General features: G+C 47.1%; 1 protein-coding gene across 1 annotated transcript; it reads left to right on the forward strand.

Moving 5' to 3' along the window:
- The first annotated feature begins 110 nt into the window (after window positions 1-110).
- LOC137903899 (NEDD4-like E3 ubiquitin-protein ligase WWP1) lies at window positions 111-22,317 on the forward strand. Its single transcript, XM_068748068.1, has 26 exons — window positions 111-209; window positions 971-997; window positions 3,977-4,037; window positions 4,216-4,307; window positions 5,919-6,057; window positions 7,082-7,206; window positions 7,287-7,424; window positions 8,149-8,221; window positions 9,417-9,598; window positions 10,289-10,688; window positions 10,894-10,989; window positions 11,637-11,811; window positions 14,218-14,272; window positions 15,207-15,291; window positions 16,095-16,223; window positions 16,819-16,891; window positions 17,007-17,078; window positions 17,222-17,310; window positions 17,398-17,557; window positions 17,673-17,806; window positions 18,207-18,347; window positions 18,427-18,547; window positions 18,673-18,777; window positions 18,873-18,969; window positions 19,049-19,121; window positions 19,327-22,317. Exons 4-26 carry the CDS (start codon window positions 4,238-4,240, stop codon window positions 19,424-19,426), a joined length of 2,832 nt encoding a protein of 943 aa, XP_068604169.1. The 5' UTR covers window positions 111-209; window positions 971-997; window positions 3,977-4,037; window positions 4,216-4,237; the 3' UTR covers window positions 19,427-22,317.
- Window positions 22,318-23,554: the final 1,237 nt, after the last annotated feature.

Raw genomic sequence — 23,554 nt, forward strand, 5'->3', positions numbered from 1 at the left:
TCTGAAGGGATTGTTCCCGATAAAATAAATGTGTTTTATTTATTTTTTACTCTTTGAGGTGGCGCGCCTGTCGCCTTGTATGTTTGTCTGCTTGCAGGTTTCTGCACACAGAGATGGCTCGACGTCTGCAGCGGACCGGGGCCTGCTCGGCTCTGCTTATACCGTGACGAGAGCGCGGAGGACGGGACCGGAGTAGAACAGCAGACGAGGTAAAACACTAAAACACTAAAACACTGCGGCTGGTGCTCCTAAACCATTATGAAAGGCGGCGCTGATACGCGGATCTCCCTCATCTAACCGAGTCCTTCGGCAGTGTTAGCGTTGTTATTGCGGACAACTAACTAAGATGCTAACGTAACTTAGTTACCCAGCTAACTGCCAGCGATTGGTTTAGAATAGCTAACACAGCTAGCGTTAGCATGCTAAGCTAGCCGTTGCTGCTATTAGACAGACAGTGTTTCAGCGGTGTAACTGTCGTCTGTCGGCTTGTAGGGAGCTATGAAGGTTGCTAACAAGTACATTTAATTAGCATTAATATCGCTGCTCGGATCAAATGACACGTCCGTGGTTGTAGCTTGATGGCTAACTGATTGGGAAGTATCTGCGTTTAGCTTTCGATGCAGGCTAGCGGCAACACTACGTGTTGTTAGCTAGCTTTATCTGATACTATAGTTACTATCTTATGCCTTATCGATGGGAAATATAAAGCCATTCAACATTGAGTCAGATGAAACGTGTTATCTAAAGGCTACTAGCTCCCTTGTAAGTTAGCCGCAGCTGAGGTTAGCATTACGCTAGATAATCCAGAGTTGGCTAATGTTTGTTATTCCTATCAGCGTTTGAGGTGCCTGTGATGTTTGGCCTTTGAACTATCTTCAGGTGTGATCTGCTCCTCTACTACCCAATGATTCGTGCTTCTGTTTCATGACTTTTTCCAACTTCTCACGGCATGGATATTTGTTGTCTCCAGATGGTGCGTATTGGACCATAAGCACAGGTAACTATTTATGAACCTGACGCGAAGCACGCTTATATTTAATACCGACTTGCCATCCTTCGGAAGAACCTTCAGTGTAGTTTCTGAAGTTGAACTGTCAAAATGGAGACATTTGAGAGATTTCTCATCCAACGCACGCCAGCCTCCTACGCAGTTTCCCTTGCGTGGATGGGATTGAGAAATCGACAAACATGTCTAATTTTGTTTCAGAGGCAGCTTTTATAGTTGGTTGTTGTGCTCGAAGGCGATGAGCAGCGGCTCCGCAGCTCCGTTAAGCCCTCCTTTCGGCTCAGAGTCGTGCTACCGTTCGTTAAACATGCTTTTTTGTGACATTTGTTTTGTGTGTCATTCGACATCTCAATTTCACACAAACACAAATGACTCACACTTGAGCTTTGAAAGCAAGAACGTACTGACAGTGACGAGTCTCCTCAGAAGAACCTTTTGAGTTTTCTCGCCTCGGTGGAGATAATGACGGCAGGTGAGGCACGGCCTCCCCCGACTGCACATCGCTGACGCCGTCTTGTTACTTTAGCTAGACCAGGGGTCGGCGACCTTCACGACTCAAAGAGCCATTTAGACCCATTTTTCCAGAGAAAAGAAAACACCGGGAGCCACAAAATCCTTTTGGCATTTAAAATGAAGACAACACCGCATCTTTTCATCGTCGTTTTTTACCTTTATATATGTATAAACAAACTATTTCATTGCATTTATGAATCAATGAACCGTTACAGAGAAGCGAAATTACATTTCTGCACGCAACAAAAACATTTTGAACTCCGAAGAAAGACGTATATTTTTGCGCAGAGTCTGTGTTTATTCTGGAAATGTCTTGCGACATTTGACTTTTTGTTGTTTGCTAACTTCTCATTACATACTAAGCATACCGGTAAACCCGTCTCGTCGGCAGTGAAGGCGAACGAATCTGCCCACGTATCATTAAACGTTCTGTTTTCTTCAGACACTTTTCTTTTCTTAGATTTATCCATAGTTGTCCTACCTTGGGGTCGAAAAGTTCAAGAAATCGCGCACAATTTGGCGGCTGTGACCGTCGATGGTTGTGACGTATATTATGAGCGAGAAAATTTTTTAATACGTTTTATTTTGTATTTATAATCACCATAATCTTCAAATTTAGAGTTACATTTTAAAAACGAACGAACTAAAATAAAATACATTGAATTAAATACTCATTATTTATTTTCTAAAGCCACAGGGATCCGCAGCAGAGGGATGAAAGAGCCACATGCGGCCCCGGAGCCGCGGGTTGCAGACCCCTGAGCTAGAGTGTGCAGTTATCACACATTTGGGGTACATACATTTGATATGGTAAAATAGACTGATTTCAACCTGGTTACCAAAAAATATTGTGCCTCTGCTTATTATAAAGTTTCATTGAAAATGGTTACGGTTAAGATTTCTATCTTGTTTTTGTCTCAGTATATTAGGCATGAAACGCATTTCCAGAACCGCTCAATTCTATCATTTGGTGACTGTCGCTACCATAAATGTTTTTTAATAATCCTCACCTCTCACCTAATCTGGGTGAGGGCTGTTAGGCAGAGTAACCTGTTCCTTATCGTCAGTCATTGCCATGCAGGTCCCTCATGATATCTGTCCTTGTGATATGTGGAGATCAGAAATCAACATTTTATGGTACCATATTTGTCAAGTCAGCAAAGTTTCAGCATTTTCAACATGTATAGACCAAAGGTTACGCCACCGCTCACACTCAAGGCAATTCCGTTTTTTCAGAGGCTCTCTTAGACAGAGAGAGAGAGAGAGAGAGAGCGAGGTTACATTTGCACTTTGCTGTTTTGGGTCATCCAACAGTCCTCCTTTTTCATGTGACTTATATATATATATATATTATTCAGTGTACTTTATTTAGGTTCTTCCATATCAAATTCACAAATACTAGAATTGTTGTACTTTTAAAACACTGTCATAAAATGTATTAATTTATGATCCGAAAATAAAATATTTTTAACCGAAACCTGGTCTCAAAGTTTTTAATTTTAAATGTCTGATTTGTCTACTTTAGCTAAGAGATAACCTGGCACGTTGCCGTTTACGTGGATTATGCCGTCCCCGTAATGTGTACACTGTTTTGTGTTTTCGTTTTAATTCTGACTATCCCCATCTTAATTGGGATCCTCTGAAGTTGCTTAGATTTGCCACGCCTGTTTGTCCCGGCTGATACAATCGTATTATAAACACTTGCCCCTCATTGGGGCCTTGGTAGGGGATCTGAGACCGATATACTAGAGTCCGTCCTGGATCTGAGCCGTCTGATGGCCTTGTTGACGCTTGTGTGGTGCTCGAATAATATTTCCAAATATAATATTTCCAAATTACAAATGCCTAATTTTAAATAAACTTTATTTGTCATTGTTACAGAGAACACGTTCAATGGACAACGAAATTGTACGTCGCCATTTCCAAGGTGCAATTCCAACATGAGATAAAAAAAATGTTTTCATGCATTCAATATGACTGCTTTTATTTAATTCAATTATCTAAATGTTGGGTAATACGTATCACGGATATTACAGTGCAGTTGTGATTAGAACCACCAAATGGGAGTTTGTGGGATAGCCTTTGGGAATGGCAGACCAAAGATAACATTCATAACCTTTACAAATGACAGTAGTGAAAGTAAAATATAGTAATTACTGCACCATCATTATTTCGGTGGAAGGAAAGTCACTTTATGGCTGACAAGTGAGATCTGAAGAGTTTCAAAGCTGATGACCGGTGGAATGGGAACCAGCAATGTACAGGTGGAATGTTTGAGGGAATGCTGCCAAGAAACCGATGCCTAAAAAGGCAAAAGGAACTTTCCAATACAACCCAAACTTTTGAATGCATGCACCATATTTCATAAAGTTCAAATTACTGTACGAGAATAAGCTGGCGTTTAATCACAGGTCAGACTCTGAGCTGCTCAAAATGGATTTTTCTTTTCTTCCCCAGAAGAATCATGGGACACGGATTGGGGTGAACAAGACAGGGTCTAGCAGCACACGCGCCACTTGTGAGTATAAATAGTATTTCCAGCATTATGTCTGTGGAAAAGGAGCACAAACAAAGAGTTCAGAGTGTTAAAGCTGCATCTCTTAACTTATAAGCTGTATTTTTATTAGAGCCAGAGCCGCTGCTTCTTCTGAACGTGCTCGATATATTCCACGTGTTTGTGTGTTTACGGTTTGAAGGTTTCCCACTGTGGTGTGTGACATGGCCACGGCCTCATCTAGAGCAGAGTCTAGCCATAACCACAGAGAAACCGCACAGCTCCATGCCATCGGTGAGTCGGCCCACTGTAAGATGCGAACTCTGGCATCAATAGCGTTGTAACTGATCATGATCAGTTACGGGGGGGGGGGGGGGGGGTCGTGGGCTCACGACGGCCGTTGGTTTCCGAGGGTTTTGTCGTATGCCGACCCGGTCGTGGGTCGCCCCATGAGTATATTATGGTGCGTCAAGACACGGAAAATATCGGAGTAGAAAGAGACATTGATGATGATGAGTTTTATTTTGGTTGTCAGATCAAGACAAAAAAAATACAACTTAAACAAAACGAAATGTATATTACAACCAAAAGAGGAATATTGTATCTTATCCTACATTTCTTGTAGGATAAGATACAATACATCGTGGGTGAGACCGCAGAAACTGTCGTACACTCGATTTGCTCGCTCACTTTCCGATATGTCGTAAAAAACAACTCGGAAACGGACAACAAAACGACAGATGGGTGCGGTGGAACAGTCGGGGGTCGCACAGGTCGTAGGTCAGAGTGAATAAATGAGTGGGCTGGCGTGTCAAACGCATCCTGTAGCTTCAGCTGGGGTTTACTCAAAGGCTCTCTCGGCCCGTCGTACGAGATTAATTGCCTTAATTACAGCTGGTCCTCACTGAACACGGAGTTGCCTTCTGAAGATCCATCTTTGCTGGGATAAGGCATATGTGTCAAACTCAAGGCCCGGGGGCCAACGTGGCCCCGCCACGTCATTTTTTGTGGCCCGCAAGAGCTTTGTGCAGACATTTGTTTTTGTAAAATGCTGAAAAGTAAAAGTGAATCAGAGTTGATGTGTATTTGTAACTGATTTTTAATCTGTAAATGGGGTTTTAATGTTAAAATTAAATATTTGTTGCTGACTCCATTCTGGATCCGACCCAGATGATATTCAGTGGTGAGATAGAGCCCCCCCCCCCACCCACACATGTTAAATTCCCTAAATATCGGTCAATAATCAATGGAGATATCGAAGAACAAATTACAGACAGACGCTGGTGATTACATAACCACGGCGGATATTTTTACAGCAGTAAGGAATCGATATATTTTTAGAACTATGCAATTGCATATGTAATATTTATAATTTAATTAAGTATGTAGTAGTAAACAGTTATTTAGCAGCATGTTAAGGAGTAGTGACATTTTATTTACATTACATTACATATAGTTACATTTACAACTGGCCCTTTGAGGGCAACCATAATGCTGATGTGGCCCTCGGAGAAAACGAGTTTGACACCGCTGGGATAAGGCGTAGAAAGCGGGCATGAAAATGACTGAGAAAATACGTACGATCTCACTCTCAACTCCGCTGCCGGTGCATTCAGCTCGTCGGAACTGCGATTTCTTGTCGCTAAACACGTAGTTTAATATTTCGGAAAGTCCATCGTAACTCCGAGTCGTCGTAAATGAGGACCACCTGTACTTATTTTTTTTTTATAAATACCACTATTCCGCTGTGCTCCGCGGTTCCAGTACAGGATGACCGGACGCAGTATTAAGAGGCGGCTACAATGAGCATCAGTGAGCTGTTACTCTTCTTACCCTTTGATCCGGATGAGTTTGAAGTGAACATGTTGAAAGTTGTGTGGTGACCTGGTCTGTGTCCTCCACCAGTGTCCTGCGCCAAAATTAAGAGGAAGAAGAGCCTGTTTGGGACTGCCATCTATGTGGAGGTGACGGCAGAGGGAGAGTCACGCCGCACAGCAAAGTACCACAACTCCTCCAGTCCTCAGTGGGATGAGAGGCTCACTCTGTAAGATACACAATCATTCCTCCTCGGTGTTTCTCGCAGGTTGTGTCCGTTTATTATTTTGTGTGCGCCGATTTCTACATATGAAACCGATCTTTTCCACCGATTTTATTCGCCGACCTTATCGACCTCCACAAACGTCTGAAGGTCGGCCATTAAACCACCAACGGGCCCGCCGACTTGCCCGAGCCTATGGCTCCGCCCCCCCCCCCCCTGCTGCCTGTTTAGCTTGGCTGGACATGTAGACGAGAAAAGCAGAAATCACCTGTGCCGTGTTAATCCTTCTTATTGCCTGTTGACTTATGAACATGTTAAACAGGCTGCACTATTTTTTTTGAGTGTTTGACTTTTAGGAGCTTTTGTTTTGTCCTGTCAGCTGCTGCAAGTTATTTTTAGATTGAAAATTTTACATTAAAATAGTCACAAAGCTGCTGCAAGAAAGAAAACTTAAAACTCAGGACCGCGTGTCGGTGGTTTAGGTTGTTCTGTTATCGTTCTGTAGATGGTTATTTTATTAACGGCCTCAAACCTTGTCATTTCCTTTTATATGTAAAAGCAAAATACTGCTGTGTACTTTGTATTTGGTGAGAGGCTTAAAACAAGGTGCATCCCGCCAGGCCACACAGAGACAGACAGCCACACACACACACACACTCATACACTTTGGACAAAACATTTTTAACGTAAAAAAACCCCTCAATTTTAAGTAAATGCGGAAAATCTGGATTTTTTTGTATCCATACGGGTATCCGGATTACTCTTAAAATGTAATGGGATCTAAGTTAGACCAACATTTTTATAAAAAGATCCATCCCGTAGTTTTTCTGTGATGTTAGGCAACCTTCTACACATGACCCCCGCTTATCCGGGGCCGGGTCGCGGGGGGGGGCAGCAGTCTAAGCAGGGAAGCCCGGGGTGGGGGTCCCGAGGGGTTCCCCGGCCAGCCGAGAGACATGGTCTCTCCAGCGACGTGTGTGAAGTGTTTAAAAATGACACGCATTGTGTTTGTGTGCTCCTGACTTTCTAGGAATGTAACGCCACACACGCAGGTGGATTTCAAAGTATGGAGCCACCACACCCTGAAAGCAGACGCTCTGCTGGGCAAAGCGACACTCGACCTGAGCCGGGCCTTGCAGCAGCACGAAAGGAAATGTATGACGTTCTGCAGAAGCCGTTTGCTTTGCATCCTTCCTTAAATGACGCTGCTTCCACGCCTCTTCTGCTTGGTGCAGTGGAGAATGTGAAGGAGGTGCTGAAGCTGAGTGTGGAGCAGAAGGGGTCTCTGGTCCCCACCGGGGAGCTCACCGTCTACCTGGATGGCTTGGCTGTCACTGACCAGGAGGAGCTGCTCGGACTCACCAACGGCACCAGTGAGCTGAGCGGTTCGGTTATCGGTCACGTTGGTTCTGCCATTTTTAATTACCGGTACTGCATGTATTAGTGATTGACAATCAGTAAATGAATCATGGTGAATGATCAGTAGCACAAAAATAACTAGAAAAGCACTCGGGGAGCGCAGACCTCCGCCAAGCAGCTCATTCCCCTCGTAATTGGATTTGCACGGTCCACACGGTGATCTGGATCATCATCAAAAGGTTCTAGAGTGTTCTTGGTATCATGAAAAGTAAAAGCGAATCGGAGTTGATGTGTATTTTTAACTGTTTCAACCTGTAATTGGGGGTTTCAAGATTAAAATTTTAGATTTTTTTACTGACTCCATTCTGGATCCGATCCAGATTTGCTAGTAGGATAAAGGATCCATAAACATCGGCCAATAATCAACCGATATATTGAGGAACACATTTTGAAACGATCCAGAATCCAGGATCTCCTCTGGATCATCACCAACTTGTAATCATTTCTTTCTGGTAACGTTCCCAACATTTTCTGGACGTTTCATGCCGATCCGTCCAGAACCTTTCGAGTTATCTTGCTAACAGACAAACTAATGCTGGTGATTACACATCCGCCGCCTGGGCGGAGGGGATTGTGCTCTCATCTAGATGCACCCAGAAATGTGATGTTCAGTGTCATCAAGTGCCAATACTTCATGACGGAGTTAATTTACTAAATACTTGATCCAATCCTTTCCAGAAGTCCAGAGGAATGGTGATGCAATCCATGAAACTGGAGACTTATCTTCCTGTTCCTCAAGAGCTGCCAACAGGTAACGTAAATTCAACCAAGCAGCCATCGTTCTTGCATACGTTTCGGGGACTGTCCTTCCTTGCGAGGGAAGACCTTTGTTCTCAAGCTGAAGAATTCCAGCAGGCGGTAAAGTTTGGTTCACTCCAACGACTCCATAAAGATGTATTCTACGTCACGGTACCCGTGTCCCATTGTCGTTTACGTGCTTAAGCAAAAAGGTGTTCCATTCGGCAGTATTTGTTCCACTCCGTGGCCTCGTGTCCACGTCTTCTGGTTTTTTGGGGGGAGAGAACAGAGCGTGTGTGGCACCGAGGAACGTTTGGAAAAACAGATGTGTATTTTTAGAAAGGTATTCCACATGTCGTGTTTGATTGGCATTAGAGTAAAACACTTGATGCTGTAAACCAGGGCTCGGGAACCTTTTTGGCTGAGAGCCATGAACACCAAATATTTTTAAATGTAATTCCGTGAGGGCCGTACAATATGTTTAAAACTAAATACGAGTAAATGTAATAACACTTTTAAAGTACAATAAGTCTCTGAATTCTTTTTAATAACATTGTTATGCTGTTGCTCACCATTGATGGATATTTCTTAGCATTAATGCGTCTTCTGCTGCTGCGTGGTTTCGCTGATCTCTTTGTGACTGCAAAGAGAAAAGTACGATTCTCCTCGTCTTCTTTTCTTTCAGCCATCTTCTCAAAATTGATTCTAAAATTAGCTCATTGACAACGCGGTTAAAACGAGGGAAGTTTACTTCCTGATCTCACAACAGGCCGTTGGACGGGCCCTTTTGCACATCGACCGCTATTTTCGACAGCAAAATTACAGCAACAACAATTGAACAGTGTCTCTGCCTCATCTGCGTTGCCTAGGCGATGGATAGATAGATAAATAAATAGACACAACCACATGTATGTTTGCCACTTTCCCACTGAAGTGACTGGTTTGACTGTTTTTGATGCTCGAGTCGGGAGACTCGTCCTGTAGTGCCACGTCTGTCTTTCACGCCGCGTGCGTTTCATGTTGGGTTCAAACTGTCGTCCGTGCCCCTGAAATGTTATTATTTTCCTCTCTGCATCGGATGTTGATACTAAAATACGAGTCGTGTTGTAGATCACCTTAAGATTGCCCTCTGTAATTAAATTTTTAAATTTTTACCTGTAAAATGAATTTATTACATGATTTTTTTTTTAAATCCTTTTTCCCCGCAGCTCAACGAATGGTGCGGACTCGGACCTGAGATTGGCTTCCTGTTCAGCCTCCAACGGCCTGGACGGTCCGGTGTCTTCCAGCTCCGGCAGCCCCGCCCTCTGTCATGTTGTCAATGGAGACTCCACGTCCGACGGCACGCCCACCCACCAGCCCCCAGACAGCGACACGGACAGCCGGACGGGTGAGCTTGCGTCTCGCGGTGTGTGGGGTGTGGTGCCTTTGGAAAATCTGAAATAAAGTCCTGGTTCCAGATTTTGTTTTCTGTCGCGTTTCTATACTTTTCTTTGCTAAAATCCACTCATCAAGCTCTCGGATTTAAAACTGACCACCTCGTTTCTACGTGCAAACCTTTGCCGCACGCGTTCTTTGTGTCGCCTGGCCTCGTCTCTATTCTCTGGGTTTTTCATGGTTCGCTTGGCTCTGATGAACGATGCAGGAGAACAGTAGATTAGTTTTCATTAGGCGAGGCGTGTAATCAATGCCGCCGCCGGCAACCGTGAAGAAAATAGTCCCTGCAGGGAGAAGGAAGGGAAAGCAGGTCGGAGTCGACTGTAGAGGACGGCGAGGGAACCGCTGGCACGGTGACGGCACACGAACTGATGAGCTAGACTCTGCTGGCGTACAGAGGTGGGGTCGGAATTACAAAAAGGATTCGTGTGATTCAATTAAAACCCATTTTATCAAGTCCCTTAATAATCCGACGTGATTTTCCTGATTTGTGATTCTGTCTCTGACTCACGGGAAGTCTTAAGCTTGGTGACATCAGAGCCGCGTTTTTATAACGCAGCCGTCCAAACAGCCGTTAACCATCCATGATGCAATCGGCCGGTCAAAGGTTTTGAAAGACCCGCTGTCTCTGGCTTTCCTGCAGTGAATGGCGAGTCCAGTGAGGCTGCTCAGGGTCCGAGCGATGCGCCGCTTCCTGCAGACGACCACGAGGGTGCCGCCGAGCCAGACCCCGACACGGCAACAAATAACGCACCTCAGCCGACCTCCTCGCACGCTCTGGCCTCCTCCTCCTCCTCCTCCTCCTCCTCTGCTGCTAGGCCACCTGACGCTGCATCGTCCACATGTCTGTCCCCAACACAGGGGGCCACCGCCAATGCAGCCTCCTCCTCCTCCCTGTGCTCTTCTTCCCCAGCACAAGGAGAAGCAAGTGCTTCAGGGGGCGACAGTGAGAGCAACAGTAGCAGTGCAACTGCGACGGCCGACGGGTCAAAGCCCCGGCAGCAAGTCCCGACCGCTGGAGCCCCCGATCCGCTGCCCCCGGGGTAAAAAGCGCCGCTCGGTGTCTGCAGGCCTGGACTTCACATTCCATTCTGAGCTTCTGAATCTATTTGCATCCAGTAGTCTGGAGTTTCTCCTGTTATTCTTTCGGAATATTAAACGCATTAATACCGACTCATATTTAATAATGATTTAAATTTCATTTAGTGTGTTTTTTTTTTTTAATCGTTGTAAATTGTTGTCTCTAAGATGGGAGCAGAGGAAAGACCCACATGGAAGAACGTATTATGTCGACCACAACACCAGGACTACTACTTGGGAGAGACCACAGCCGCTGCCGCCGGGGTGAGTGTCTTTCTGCATTTTTAAATCAATACTTTTATTGACAACAACGTAACAGCGGCTGCGTTCACATGGACACCTTTAATCGGATTAAAAGCCTGATCGGAATAACAATGCTTCATGTGCGCACCCAAATCGGAATAGTCTGACCCGATCAAGCTCAATCCGATCAAGACATTATTCCGATCGAGAGGGGTGGTTTATGCCGATTGATGATCCGATCAGGGCGCATGAAAACACAGTAAACGGTAATTTGGTAAAATTGCACATGTTAAAATAATTTAGTCCGATCGAAAGTCCTCATCAGATCAATATTTTTAGGGTCCATGAACACAGTGCATCCGATCATAATTATAATCCGAACGCTGATCGGATTAAATCAATGTTGTCCATGTAAACGGAGCCATTATTAGTATTTGCTACTTTCATGTGCTCGATACAAGAGAGAGGCTGAAATCTAACATGGTGGAGAGATCAACTGTGTCTGTCCGTATTTAATACGTTTTCAACAAGCTGGGACGGGCTCCAGCAAAGCGGAAGAGAATGAATGAATGAATAAATCTTTAATTTGATAAAAAACAATCCAAGATTCTCTCAGCAGCTTGCTTCTTGCGTGTCATCTGATCATCCTTTCATCCTCTCCCCTCTAGTTGGGAGCGCCGGGTGGATGACCGGGGCAGGATCTACTATGTGGACCACAACACCCGCACCACCACGTGGCAGCGACCCACCATGGAATCGGTCCGCAACTTTGAGCAGTGGCAGAGCCAGCGCAGTCAGCTGCAGGGAGCTATGCACCAGTTTAACCAGAGATACCTCTACTCTGTAAGACACGCTGCCCCCCCGGCCCGCTTTAAGTCTATCGCGTTTCCCACCTAACCCTTATTTAGCCAGGTAGGCCCGTTGGAAACCGGTTCTCCTTTACAATGATGACGGAGAGACGAACATCACATTCACACCTTCGGTTAACGGTTATGGAGGTAAGAGGGAGAGAGAGGGGGAGAGAGAGAGGGAGAGGGAGGGAGAGAGAGAGGGAGGGAGAGAGAGGGAGGGAGGGAGAGAGAGGGAGGGAGGGAGAGAGAGGGGGAGAGAGAGAGGGAGAGGGAGGGAGAGGGAGAGAGAGGGGGAGAGAGAGGGGGAGAGAGAGGGAGAGAGAGGGAGGGGGGGAGGGAGAGAGGGAGGGAGAGAGGGAGGGAGAGAGAGAGGGAGGGAGAGAGAGGGGGAGAGAGAGGGAGAGAGAGGGAGGGAGGGGGAGAGGGAGAGAGAGGGGGAGAGAGAGGGAGGGAGGGAGAGAGAGAGGGGGAGAGGGAGAGAGAGGGGGAGGGGGAGAGAAAGGGAGACGGGGACAAGATGCACCAACCTCCAGGTGAAATCAAACCAAGGGCCTGCTTGCTGTGAGGCAGCAGCGCTACCCACTGCACCACTGTTGTGGATGTTTCTCAGACCGGAGGACACTTTTCCGCTACGAGGAGCTCGGGGTCCCTGAGTTGTCCAACATTCCTGATTAGCTCATGTTCTTGTGATACGTTCTGAGCCCAGAAGGCCGTCGCCGTGTGATTTCCTTTATTTGTGCCGCGCCGGAGGTCAGAGGAAGTCGCTGTTTGTTTTTGGGACAGATTTTAACTGCCTTTATTCACCTCATCTGGCGACATCATTAAATACTTTATCTGTGTTTGTTCCAGTGCTTCAAAAACCCTTTGGAATCGGGCTTGTTGAAATATTCCTCCGTCCCATTAAGGCACACGAGTCAAACTCGAGGCCGAGCCGAATCAACATTTGAACGTCGGGGGGGGGGGGGGGGGAAAGTAGTTGTAATCTTTTCAAATGGAACTTTTTAAGTCAGAATCTTGTCTAGTGCGTCTTGAATCTCGTCACCTTGTGTGATCGAGTTTAACGTCCCTGTTCTAAGGTTTCAGATTCACCTCTTGGAAGCTTCTTTTAAATGAGCACCGTGTGCATTTGCGCCTTAAACAGCTTGAAGTATTACACCAGGTGCAGCTCCAGGATAAAATGCCCCTTCAAATGTTCCTCGTGGGCGAAACTGCTGCCTCGGTGCTCACTAAGCATTAATGTCTCACCACGCTGGAGGTTACTGGCTTTTAGCTTTCATCGGGGCGTTTTTAAAGCGTGCATCTGGCTGGACTGCTCATCCAGTAAAAAAAAAAACTTTGTGGCTCTAATTAAAATCCTTTTTCTAAAGGCGATAATTTACTCTCATGATGGATCTCTGAGGATCTCTAATGTCAGTGATCAGGTTTTTTTTGGAAGACAGATATCTGGTGGTCCGGTGCTCAGAAAAGGCTCCATTATATATTTTCAGATGGATTAAAGGAAAATACTTAAATGTAACTGCAGCGATCCAACTTTTAAAAGACTGAAAGGAGATGTGACGCTTCAAATCATTGCAACTTGAAACATTCATTTGTCTGAGCGGCTTCGTTGCTTCATTCATTCAGCCTAAAAGTGGGAGCTTCACCTGGTCAGAATTTAGAAAATGTCTTCTCCAGTTTCTGGTTATCTTTGAACGACCCCCCTCTTTCTTTATTATTATTATTATAAAGTTTTATTTCAAAACAAATAAATATACAAAGAGTGTGTAAAGGCTACATACAAATTGCCTGGGGGGGGGTAATATGCAAAAACATTACATTCAAATAATTCGTAGGTGATACAGATATTTAAAGTTTTTATATACGCCAAACTATCATTCTAGAGATGTTTTTTTAGTGCAGGCCTTTGCTTATATTTGTGTTTGTGGATATAGAACTTTGTTAATACAATTAAGAGGTTTATGATAAAAAAATAGATTTTTTCCTTTTCTTCGCCTTCTGAAAAAACAAAATGCAACATTTTCCCATTTTAAGGAGAAGTTCTCATAAAGTTTACGAGTGATGAAGCTGCTGAGGTCTTTCCAAAACGATGCGGGTTACGTACAGGTCCAGAAGACGTGCCGAACGCTCTCAGGAGGGCTTTCGCAGAAAGAACGGTTCACATCAATTTCTCTTCTGAATCGTTTCATGCCACTCACTCGTGTAGGGTAATATTTACGAATACTTTTAAAATACATTTCTTTCAGCAAACCGTTTGCTTTGTGTAGATCTAAATTCCTTCCCATTTTTCCTGCTCCTCTTTGAAGATGTCATTTCATGTTTTAGTACACTCGTCTGATCAAAGGTTTTCAGACGGTAGCTTATCTGAATGATCATCTGTGTGTGCTTCCCTTGTTTCCAGGCGTCCATGATGTCGGCTGAGAACGACCCCCTTGGCCCGCTGCCTCCGGGCTGGGGTGAGTTCATATTCTTTTATTTTTTTTGTTGCGTACGCCGTCAGAGTAACACGATTCACAGAAAGGGGAGGAGCCAAGACGTGACAAATAGTCGTTTTTATTCGTCTCCCCTTTTGGAAGAGATTCCTCTCGCATGTTTTTGGAGGTCGGAGGAAACCGGAGAAAACCCACGGGGGGGGAGAACATACAAACGGCGCACAGATGGGATTCAAACACAGTACCTTCTTGCTGTGAGGCAACCGCGCTAACCACTACACCACCGCTGCCCCAAATCAAGAATATTGGTTAAAAAAAAATCACGCAGCAGTTGAATTACAGTAGAAACGGCCTGTATGTGTGCAAATATAAAAATCTTCAACCACCTGCCAAGTTAATAATAACTTGGCAGGTGGTTGTCAATGGCGACTCCACGTCCAACTGCACGCCCATCCAACAGCTGGGAATCGAACCGCCAACCTCTCGAGCATCGGACGACCCGCTCAACCGCCTGCGCCACCGTTAACGGGGTTTCGTTTAACGACGGCGTCTTCGGAACGTAATTCCGTTGTTAAGTCAAGACCCCCTGTGTGTACTTTGCGTGTACTTGTGTGTAATTCTATCGTTGATTGCTCACCTGCTCACTGAACCTTCTGTGGCTCCTGCCCAGTTGGAGCCACTGTTTCGAGTCGAGTTGACGCGTTCCGAGTTGTTTAATTGCGTCTCGTTGGGACACGTTTGTCGACCTCCTTCCCTCAGCGTCAGTATGTTCTGTTCAGAAACCATTCGGATGACGGCAAGTCCGTTATAGCGCTGCTACGGCGCTGCTACGGCGCTGCTACGGCGCTGCTACGGCGCTGCTACGGCGCTGCTACGGCGCTGCTACGGCGTTGCTACGGCGTTGCTACGGTGCTCGTCTGTTGAGCCTCAGAGTGATTTCTGTCTGTATCAACCCTAGAGAGACGGGTGGACTCCAACGACAGAGTGTACTTTGTCAACCACAGCACCAAGACGACGCAGTGGGAAGACCCCCGAACCCAAGGGTGAGCTCAGTGCCACAAAGCCCACAGTAACATTCATAAGTAGTATTTTCTATCCATAAGAAAGCCGAGCTCGCATAGAAAGCCCCAGATTCATGGCACATTCACTGGTTGCGACTCGTGTTTGGCTAGTTATAGTGGATATAGTGCCAAATGAACGTCTCATAGATAGAACCGTTTTCAGGACGAAACGTCATCTAGGACGTCTTGAACCTCATTGAGGTCTGGCTGAGGCTTGGTTTGTAGCTGCTCAAACTAATATATACATATATTCCACTTAATTTAAATCCACTTCTAAAATGTTCCATTAATAAAACGGTAATAATTTGGGCTTCCTCTCACACAGTGTTGTTTCTGAGTGAGAGCCAGACAGGGTTCCAAGGAAGCAGAGACGGTTTCAAAATAGCCGCTCGAAACAGAAGCTGGAGTCCTGAACCAGAAACGTAGACACAATCGAATAAAGCTCAGGCACGAGTGTTTGAACGCCCAGAGATACAGACACAGAGTAAATTCACCGAAGCACAGAAAAGCTCTGTAAAGCTAGGCTATAGGCAGCATCAGACGACAGACAAATGGAAGGCGCGGCTTCTCTTTCTAATGACAATTCAAAGACGGAACTTACTGGAAAGCCGTCGGTGGTTCAGGAGGAGGCACAGCTCAGTTACGAGGCCACTAGACCGTCTAGGAAAGTACCACGAGCCAAACGTCGGCATGCTGCACGACCCGCTGACGGGTCTCTGCTTGGGTTCGGGACCTGAACTTTTAAGGGCGTTATTTTTGATGCGATTGTTGTTCTGCGTGTCCAGGCTGCAAAACGAGGATCCTCTGCCTGAAGGATGGGAGATCCGATACACGAGGGAAGGCGTTCGATACTTTGTGGATCACAACACCCGAACCACGACCTTCAGTGACCCCCGCACTGGGAAGTCCTCGGTGTAAGAGCACCCTATAAAGCGGAAGCATGTCGGTGTGTGTCGTATCACGTGCTGCGTACCTGGAGAGCAGAGTGTGTGTGTGTGTGCGTGTGTGTGTGTGTGGGGGGGGGGGGGTCCGCCGTGGCAGCCCCCAATGGGAGACTGCGATGGCAGCAGAGCCCGTTTCACATGCAGCACGTAGTTTTTTTCTCTTTCTGTGGGGAACAGATTTAAGCGACTGCGATGGAATTATTCAGAGGGAAATATCAGAATACTTTATTAATCCCAGAGGGAAATATCAGAATGCTTTATTAATCCCAGAGGGAAATATCAGAATACTTTATTAATCCCAGAGGGAAATATCAGAATACTTTATTAATCCCAGAGGGAAATATCAGAATACTTTATTAATCCCAGAGGGAAATATCAGAATACTTTATTAATCCCAGAGGGAAATATCAGAATACTTTATTAATCCCAGAGGGAAATCCTACCAGCAACAGCGTTCCACTCAGCGACAGTATGCACATAGTGCATTAATAGACATATATGTATATATATTTTAAGCAGTAGAAGGTTTGCTTTGCATTGAACCTCTGAATTGTTCTCTTCTCAGCACTAAAGGCCCTCAGATTGCTTATGAGCGCAGCTTCCGATGGAAGCTTGCCCATTTCCGCTACTTGTGCCAGGTTGGTGTTCTCTTCCTTTTCCTCTTCCACCGGTCGCTTCCATCCTCCGGTCGCTCGTACTCATGATACTCATGATACTCATGATACTCATGATACTTGTCCCTCGTTTCCTCAGTCCAACGCTCTCCCGAGCCATGTGAAGATCACCGTCTCCAGACAGACGCTGTTTGAAGACTCTTTCCAGCAAGTAAGAGTACCACTACTACTTACTACTACCACTACTCCTTACTACCACTACTACTCACTACCACTACTACCCCTTACTACCTACTGCTCCGCTCACAGACTGTGTCACTCCAGTTGTTGGTGCTGACCCTTCTCCTCTGTTAGATTATGGCCCTGAAGCCGTACGACTTGAGGAGGAGGCTCTACGTCATCTTCAAAGGCGAAGAGGGCCTAGACTACGGTGGCTTAGCCAGGTAGTGCAGGAGCCATTCATTTGTTTGAGCGCTGTCGGCAGTAATTCATCATGTGCCCCCCCCCCCCCGCGCCCCCCCTCCGTGCAGAGAGTGGTTCTTCCTGCTGTCCCACGAGGTGCTGAACCCCATGTACTGTCTGTTTGAGTACGCCGGCAAAAGCAACTACTGCCTGCAGATCAACCCGGCGTCGGCCATCAACCCGGACCACCTGTCCTACTTCTGCTTCATCGGCCGCTTCATCGCGATGGTGCGTTAACAAACACACACGGCAGGGTGCCGTCGGCGTTCGTGCCTTCCTCGGGGGGGGGGGGGGGGGCTTAAAGCCAAGCGTTTCTCTTGTTTTCATCGACCCCCTTGTGCAGGCCCTTTTCCACGGCAAGTTCATCGACACGGGCTTCTCTCTGCCGTTCTACAAACGCATGCTCAACAAGAAGCTGATTCTCAAAGACCTGGAGTCCATCGATCCGGAGTTCTACAACTCACTCATATGGATCAGGTATTGTTATGGGGAACGTGTCAAATGTATTTACGTATTGTATCGGGTTGAGAGGATATTTGTAATTCTGCGTGAATACTTTCAACCTTCTACTTGTTTAACTGTCGTTTCTCAGCGTGACAGAGATCAGGGCAGAGATGTTCTCATTCTCTTGGGTCTTTTTTCTAGACGACGCGTAGTATCGGGTACTGTGTACATATTACGCACCAAATGTAAGAGTGAGGATGGCCGATGGCAAAATGTTGAAGATGCAACGTGAACAGTTTTGAGTGGTGGAGCAGGAAAGCGGACGGCCGGTTGTTGTCTGGTTAGATGAAGCAGGAAGCAGGAAGCAGGAAGCAGGAAGCACAAAGAGCCGTTCGCTCCGTCACGCTGCGACTGTCCCAACGTGACGTCTCAGGGACAACAACATCGAGGAGTGCGGTCTGGAGATGTACTTCTCGGTGGACATGGAGATCCTGGGGAAGATCACTTCTCACGACCTGAAACCCGATGGCACCAACGTCTTGGTCACCGAATTGAACAAGGAGGAGTACATCAGGTCTGGGACCCCCCCTTTCCCCCTCCCCCTCCCCCCGTTCCCTTCCGATAATCATCTTGAGAAGACGCGTTTCTTGCAGCCTGATGGCGGAGTGGCGGTTCTCCCGCGGGGTCGAGGGCCAGACCAAAGCGTTCCTGGACGGCTTCAACGAGGTGGTTCCGCTCCAGTGGCTCCAGTACTTCGATGAGAAGGAGCTCGAGGTGAGCGCTGCGCCCGACGCCGGCGGTGCGGTGGCAACCCTCTGGCCCGTCCGGCGCCGGCGTTGTGGCGTTTGTGGAATCTACTGGAACCCTGAACGCCCTTGCCTGCGCTCTCCTCACGCCAGGTGATGCTGTGCGGCATGCAGGAGGTCGACCTGCAGGACTGGCAGCGGAACACGGTGTATCGTCACTACACGAGGAACAGCAAGCTGATTATCTGGTTCTGGCAGGTACGGCCGCCGGCGCCGACGCGTGCGTCGAGGTCGCGCGTTCTGTTCTCGGCAGCTCGTCTCACGCGCCGTCTCCGTGACTTCCTCCCGCGCAGCTCGTGAAAGAAGTCGACAACGAGGTGCGACTGAGGCTCATGCAGTTCGTGACGGGAACCTGCAGACTCCCCCTGGGCGGCTTCGCTGAACTCATGGGTCGGTGAAACGTCGACCGCGCGGGGGGGGGGCGAACGGACGGGGGCCGTGCCGAGTCTCACCCGTCTTTGCGTTGCAGGCAGCAACGGGCCCCAGAAGTTCTGCATTGAGAAGGTGGGGAAGGACACGTGGCTTCCCCGGAGCCACACCTGGTGAGTGGAGAACTTTGGGTTCAAAGTGCGTTCAGATTCACAAACGGATCCCACAAACCGGGACATGGATGGACTCGAGCGGGACACGAGATCGCACCGTCTGTCATGAATCCTACTCTGCTACCGGCGGAAGGGTGTCGGGAGCGACGCTGTTAGCCCGTTAGCCTCTTAGCTAACATTTGACCTGCGACCTTTCCCTTTTCAGTTTTAACCGCCTGGACTTGCCTCCTTACAAGAGCTTCGAGCAGCTGAAGGAGAAGCTGCTCTTCGCCATCGAGGAGACCGAAGGATTCGGCCAAGAATAGAGGGAGGAGTCGGCCCCCGCCCCCGCCTCCCCCCCCCCCCCCCCCCCATCGCTGTTTATTCAGCAAAGTAAAACAAACAGAAATTGCACAAGATATAACCACCAATGTATATAAGCTATTTTGTCATTTTAAACCAAATCTTAATTTGCTGTCGTTGCCGCCATCCCACCCCCGATATATCCTAAATGCACCGCCGTGAAATATGCAAGCGTTTCTGCTCCTGTTCAAAAACAGAAATGATTTGTTTTGTTTTTTTAAAGCTTCCTCCCAACTGCCGACTGACTTCTTAAAAAAGAGACTAAAAGTATTTTGAGAGGATGTTATAGTTGGAGCGCAAACCTTCTCTTAAAGTTCTAGTTCTATAGGGCTTTTTAAAGCGAGAGTCGTGTTGGGCTGAGGCGCCGGAACCTCGGACCCGGTGCTTTTCTTCAGTGTGTGTGTGTGTGTGTGTGTGTGCGCGTGCTTGCACGGCTGCCCTCTGACCTGCGTGTGCAACCAGCTCGCATGCACAGCTCAGCTCAGATGCTCCTCCTCCTCTCAATGAACGTTTCGATCAATGATCGATGATGATGGATCTGGAGCAGCTTTCCCCTCGGGGACATTCTGGACAGCAGAATGTCCTTTTGGATGAAGACACAAGATCCGGGACAAACCGGAAGTTGAGGGAGAAGGTTTTTCTTAAAAAAAAAAAAAAGGAATAAAGGAGCTCAGAAATGTTTAGACGTACGGAATCGGATGCCGTGTCATTCATCACTCGACTTCTTTCAGTGTGCTTGTGGATGGAACACTTCTTTCAGTGTGCTTGTGGATGGAACACTTCTTTCAGTGTGCTCGTGGATGGAACACTTCTTTCAGTGTGCTTGTGGGTGGAACACTTCTTTCAGTGTGCTTGTGGATGGAACACTTCTTTCAGTGTGCTCGTGGATGGAACACTTCTTTCAGTGTGCTTGTGGATGGAACACTTCTTTCAGTGTGCTTGTGGATGGAACACTTCTTTCAGTGTGCTTGTGGGTGGAACACTTCTTTCAGTGTGCTTGTGGATGGAACACTTCTTTCAGTGTGCTTGTGGATGGAACACTTCTTTCAGTGTGCTTGTGGATGGAACTGGGCCATCTGGCCGAGAACGTGAACTTTCATTTGAGCGCAATGCGATCTCTTAAATCTGTGCTGAAAATGGCCTTCAAACGTCTCTGCCCGCGTTGAAACGCGTGACCTCCGTTCTGACGAGGTCACGGAGGTCAACCGAAGTGAGAGGACGTGAGTTGGAGGCGTCTCTGATCCGCAGAAAGACGACCGTGACGGAGTAGAATGTGTGGAACGAGCCCGTCGTCTTCGCTGAACCTCAGTGAACCAAAGCACGTTCGTCAATCCCAGAAACTGACGAGTAAATGACCTTTGAACTTTGTGTGGGAAGTTTCTTCGTTTTCGTTAGTGATCATTTAGTCGATCAGAGGAGCTCGACTTAAAAACTACGACTGGATTTTCTTCTTGTCCCAGGAGGGGTCGCCACAGCAACCCAACGTTCTCCACTTCACCCTGTCCTTTGCATCGTCCTCCCCAACACCAGCCACTCTCATGTCCTCCCTCACTACGTCCATGTCTCTTCTCCTGGGTCGACCTCTAGTCCTGTCCTCTGGCAGTTCCATCCTCAGCATCCTTCTACCAATATAGTCCCTGTCTCTCCTCTGGACATGTCCAAACCATCAAAGTCTGGTCTCTCTGACCTTGTCTCCAAAACGTCCAACCTTCACTGTCCCTCTTATTGTCTCGTCTCTAATCCTGTCCAACCTGGTCACTCCCAAGGAGAACCTCTGCTCCGTTACCCGAGGTACCTGAAGTCCTCGACCTTCTTTACGTCTGTTCCTCGTAGGCTTTCTCTAGAATAGATCCAGCTCCTGATCTTCCCTGTACTTCTCCATTGCTAGCCTCGACGCTAGCATTGCCTCTGCGGTACTTTCCTCAGCATAAAGTCATACTGCTGCGTACAAATACTTACTTCTGTGCTTAATCTAGGAGCTTGACAATGCATCGGTTTATTTGACAGGCTTTTTATTTTGCACCCCCCCCCCCGTCCCCCGTCCCCTTGCCCTTTCTTGTCCCTGGATTTCAGGGGACGCACGCACCACTTTTTTTTCAGTCACGTCTTGCTCTTCATTCCTCGGTAAACGCCTCTGGTGCTCCGTTCAGCCAGCTGTCTGGATGGCATCGCTTCATCACGCCGAGCCCTGCAGACAGCAGCGAGCTGCTTTAGGAGGACTTTGTGATTCCTCTTGTTCCCGTCGTGTACACAATGTCCCCGGGGGGAGGACGGTGTGGAGAGAAACATTCACTGTAGCAACAGGAGCGTTCGGCGGGAGTCCGGCCGCGTCTTCGTTGTGCTTCCTTTTGGGCAGAAACCTGTAAGCAAACAAAAATCAACTTTGTATGTGAATATTAATTGTAAAAAGAGAATGAGAGTAAATAAAGAACTTAAATATTGTAATAAATAAATTACACGCAGCTCCAGTGACAGAAATCTGTGATGCCTTTGTTCTCATCAGACGGATGGGACACTTCAGGGTTGCCTGCGTCGCAGCGAGTCGCAGCGAGTCGCGGCGGCACCTGTGCAGGTGTGTTCCCTGAGCAGGAGCGACTAATGGGACTGTTAATTCAGCGTGTGATAATGCAGTAGGGGGCTTCTTACTGCGCTGACCGTGGTTCAGGCCGTCGGTGCGCAGCCTAACTTAACATATCACGCGTAGACGCGCCGGAAACGCCAACTGCACGGTACGGAATGCCCCTTTACCGGAGCCGGAGTGTGTGGAAGATTCATTTTTAATCTGCTTTCACCCATTTGAATGAGATGGATTTATGAGATACAAATAAATATGTGAATAAACCGCTTCCGTGGACCAGGCTTTGTTTTTCGGGATTGATTGCTAGTTCTGCTCTGGTTGTAAAAATAAGTCGACAGCAGGCATCGAAAACGCCTGCGGAAGTCACGAGGAGTCTTCAAAGACGTGCAACACTTACCCGTTGTCATGGCGATTGGTGAAGATGAAAGAAGATGCATATTCCTTTAATGTGGACATCAAAGCACGAAAGGACATCGGCCCTTATATAAATGGAGGGATGGATATGCTTTCTCCGTACTGTCTAATGTTAAGAAACATGGAAGAAGACGCAAGAATGGAAGCGAGCGTACAGCTTGTGAGGTGAGTGATCGCTGTCGATACGGGAAACTGTAGTACAAGTACACGCTAATTCAAACGTCACGTTTGAGGAGGAGTCATAAAAATGTGGATGCAGTATAACCGTGAATTTAATCACTTTCTTGACTCGTGGCTTCCATTTTTTTTAAAGCATAGTACTTATAAATTAGTACAAAAAAATAAAACAGAATTGTAAACTTTACCTTTGTTGTTGAAAGTAAGTGCGCCGCAGGTGGAGGAGGAGAGGAGGAAGACTCTAAATATTTACTGGGGCTTGTACCGGGGCTTCTTAGCCCCGGTACAAGCAGCGATTTGTAACTTTATTTATCCATAATGAGGATGAAAGCAGATTCATGTGTAGCGTTGTCGCTAAATAAGGCTATATGAGGTTCTGCGTTCAATCCGTGTCCGTCTGGAGTCTGTCCTCCCCGTGTGTGCGTCGGTCTCCTCCGGTTTCCTCCCACTTCCAGATTATTTTATTTTATTTAGGTGTGGTGTTGAGGGGTTGTCCGTCTCTGTGTGGCCCAGAGATGCGCTGGCGACGCGTCCGAGGTGTGGCATAGCACGATGGGATAGGCCAGTGCTTCTCAATTATTTTCTGTCGCGCCCCCCCCCCGAAAAAAACCCACTCTTGTATCCTTATTAACATACAAAGAAATATGAAAAAGAAAGAAATATAGATCAACTTACAACAAATAATAACTTTATTACCATTTTCTTTCGTCTGCAACCGAAAATAAGAAAGTCTGGTCTTTCTTCTTCTCCCACCGGATTGTTTACAACCGCTCTTCTTCTGCTAATCCTCCCTGCGCGCACTCTGACAATCAGGGCGCCACTGCCAACTACTGGAGTGGATGTGCCATTACACTTTATTCTCGTAAGGCAAAAAAAACATTTTCTCCGCGGTCACAGGCGCCCCCCCTGACATCGCACCGCG

The sequence above is a fragment of the Brachionichthys hirsutus genome, chromosome 14 (genome assembly GCF_040956055.1).
Source record: "Brachionichthys hirsutus isolate HB-005 chromosome 14, CSIRO-AGI_Bhir_v1, whole genome shotgun sequence".
In the NCBI taxonomy this organism is placed as follows: domain Eukaryota; kingdom Metazoa; phylum Chordata; class Actinopteri; order Lophiiformes; family Brachionichthyidae; genus Brachionichthys; species Brachionichthys hirsutus.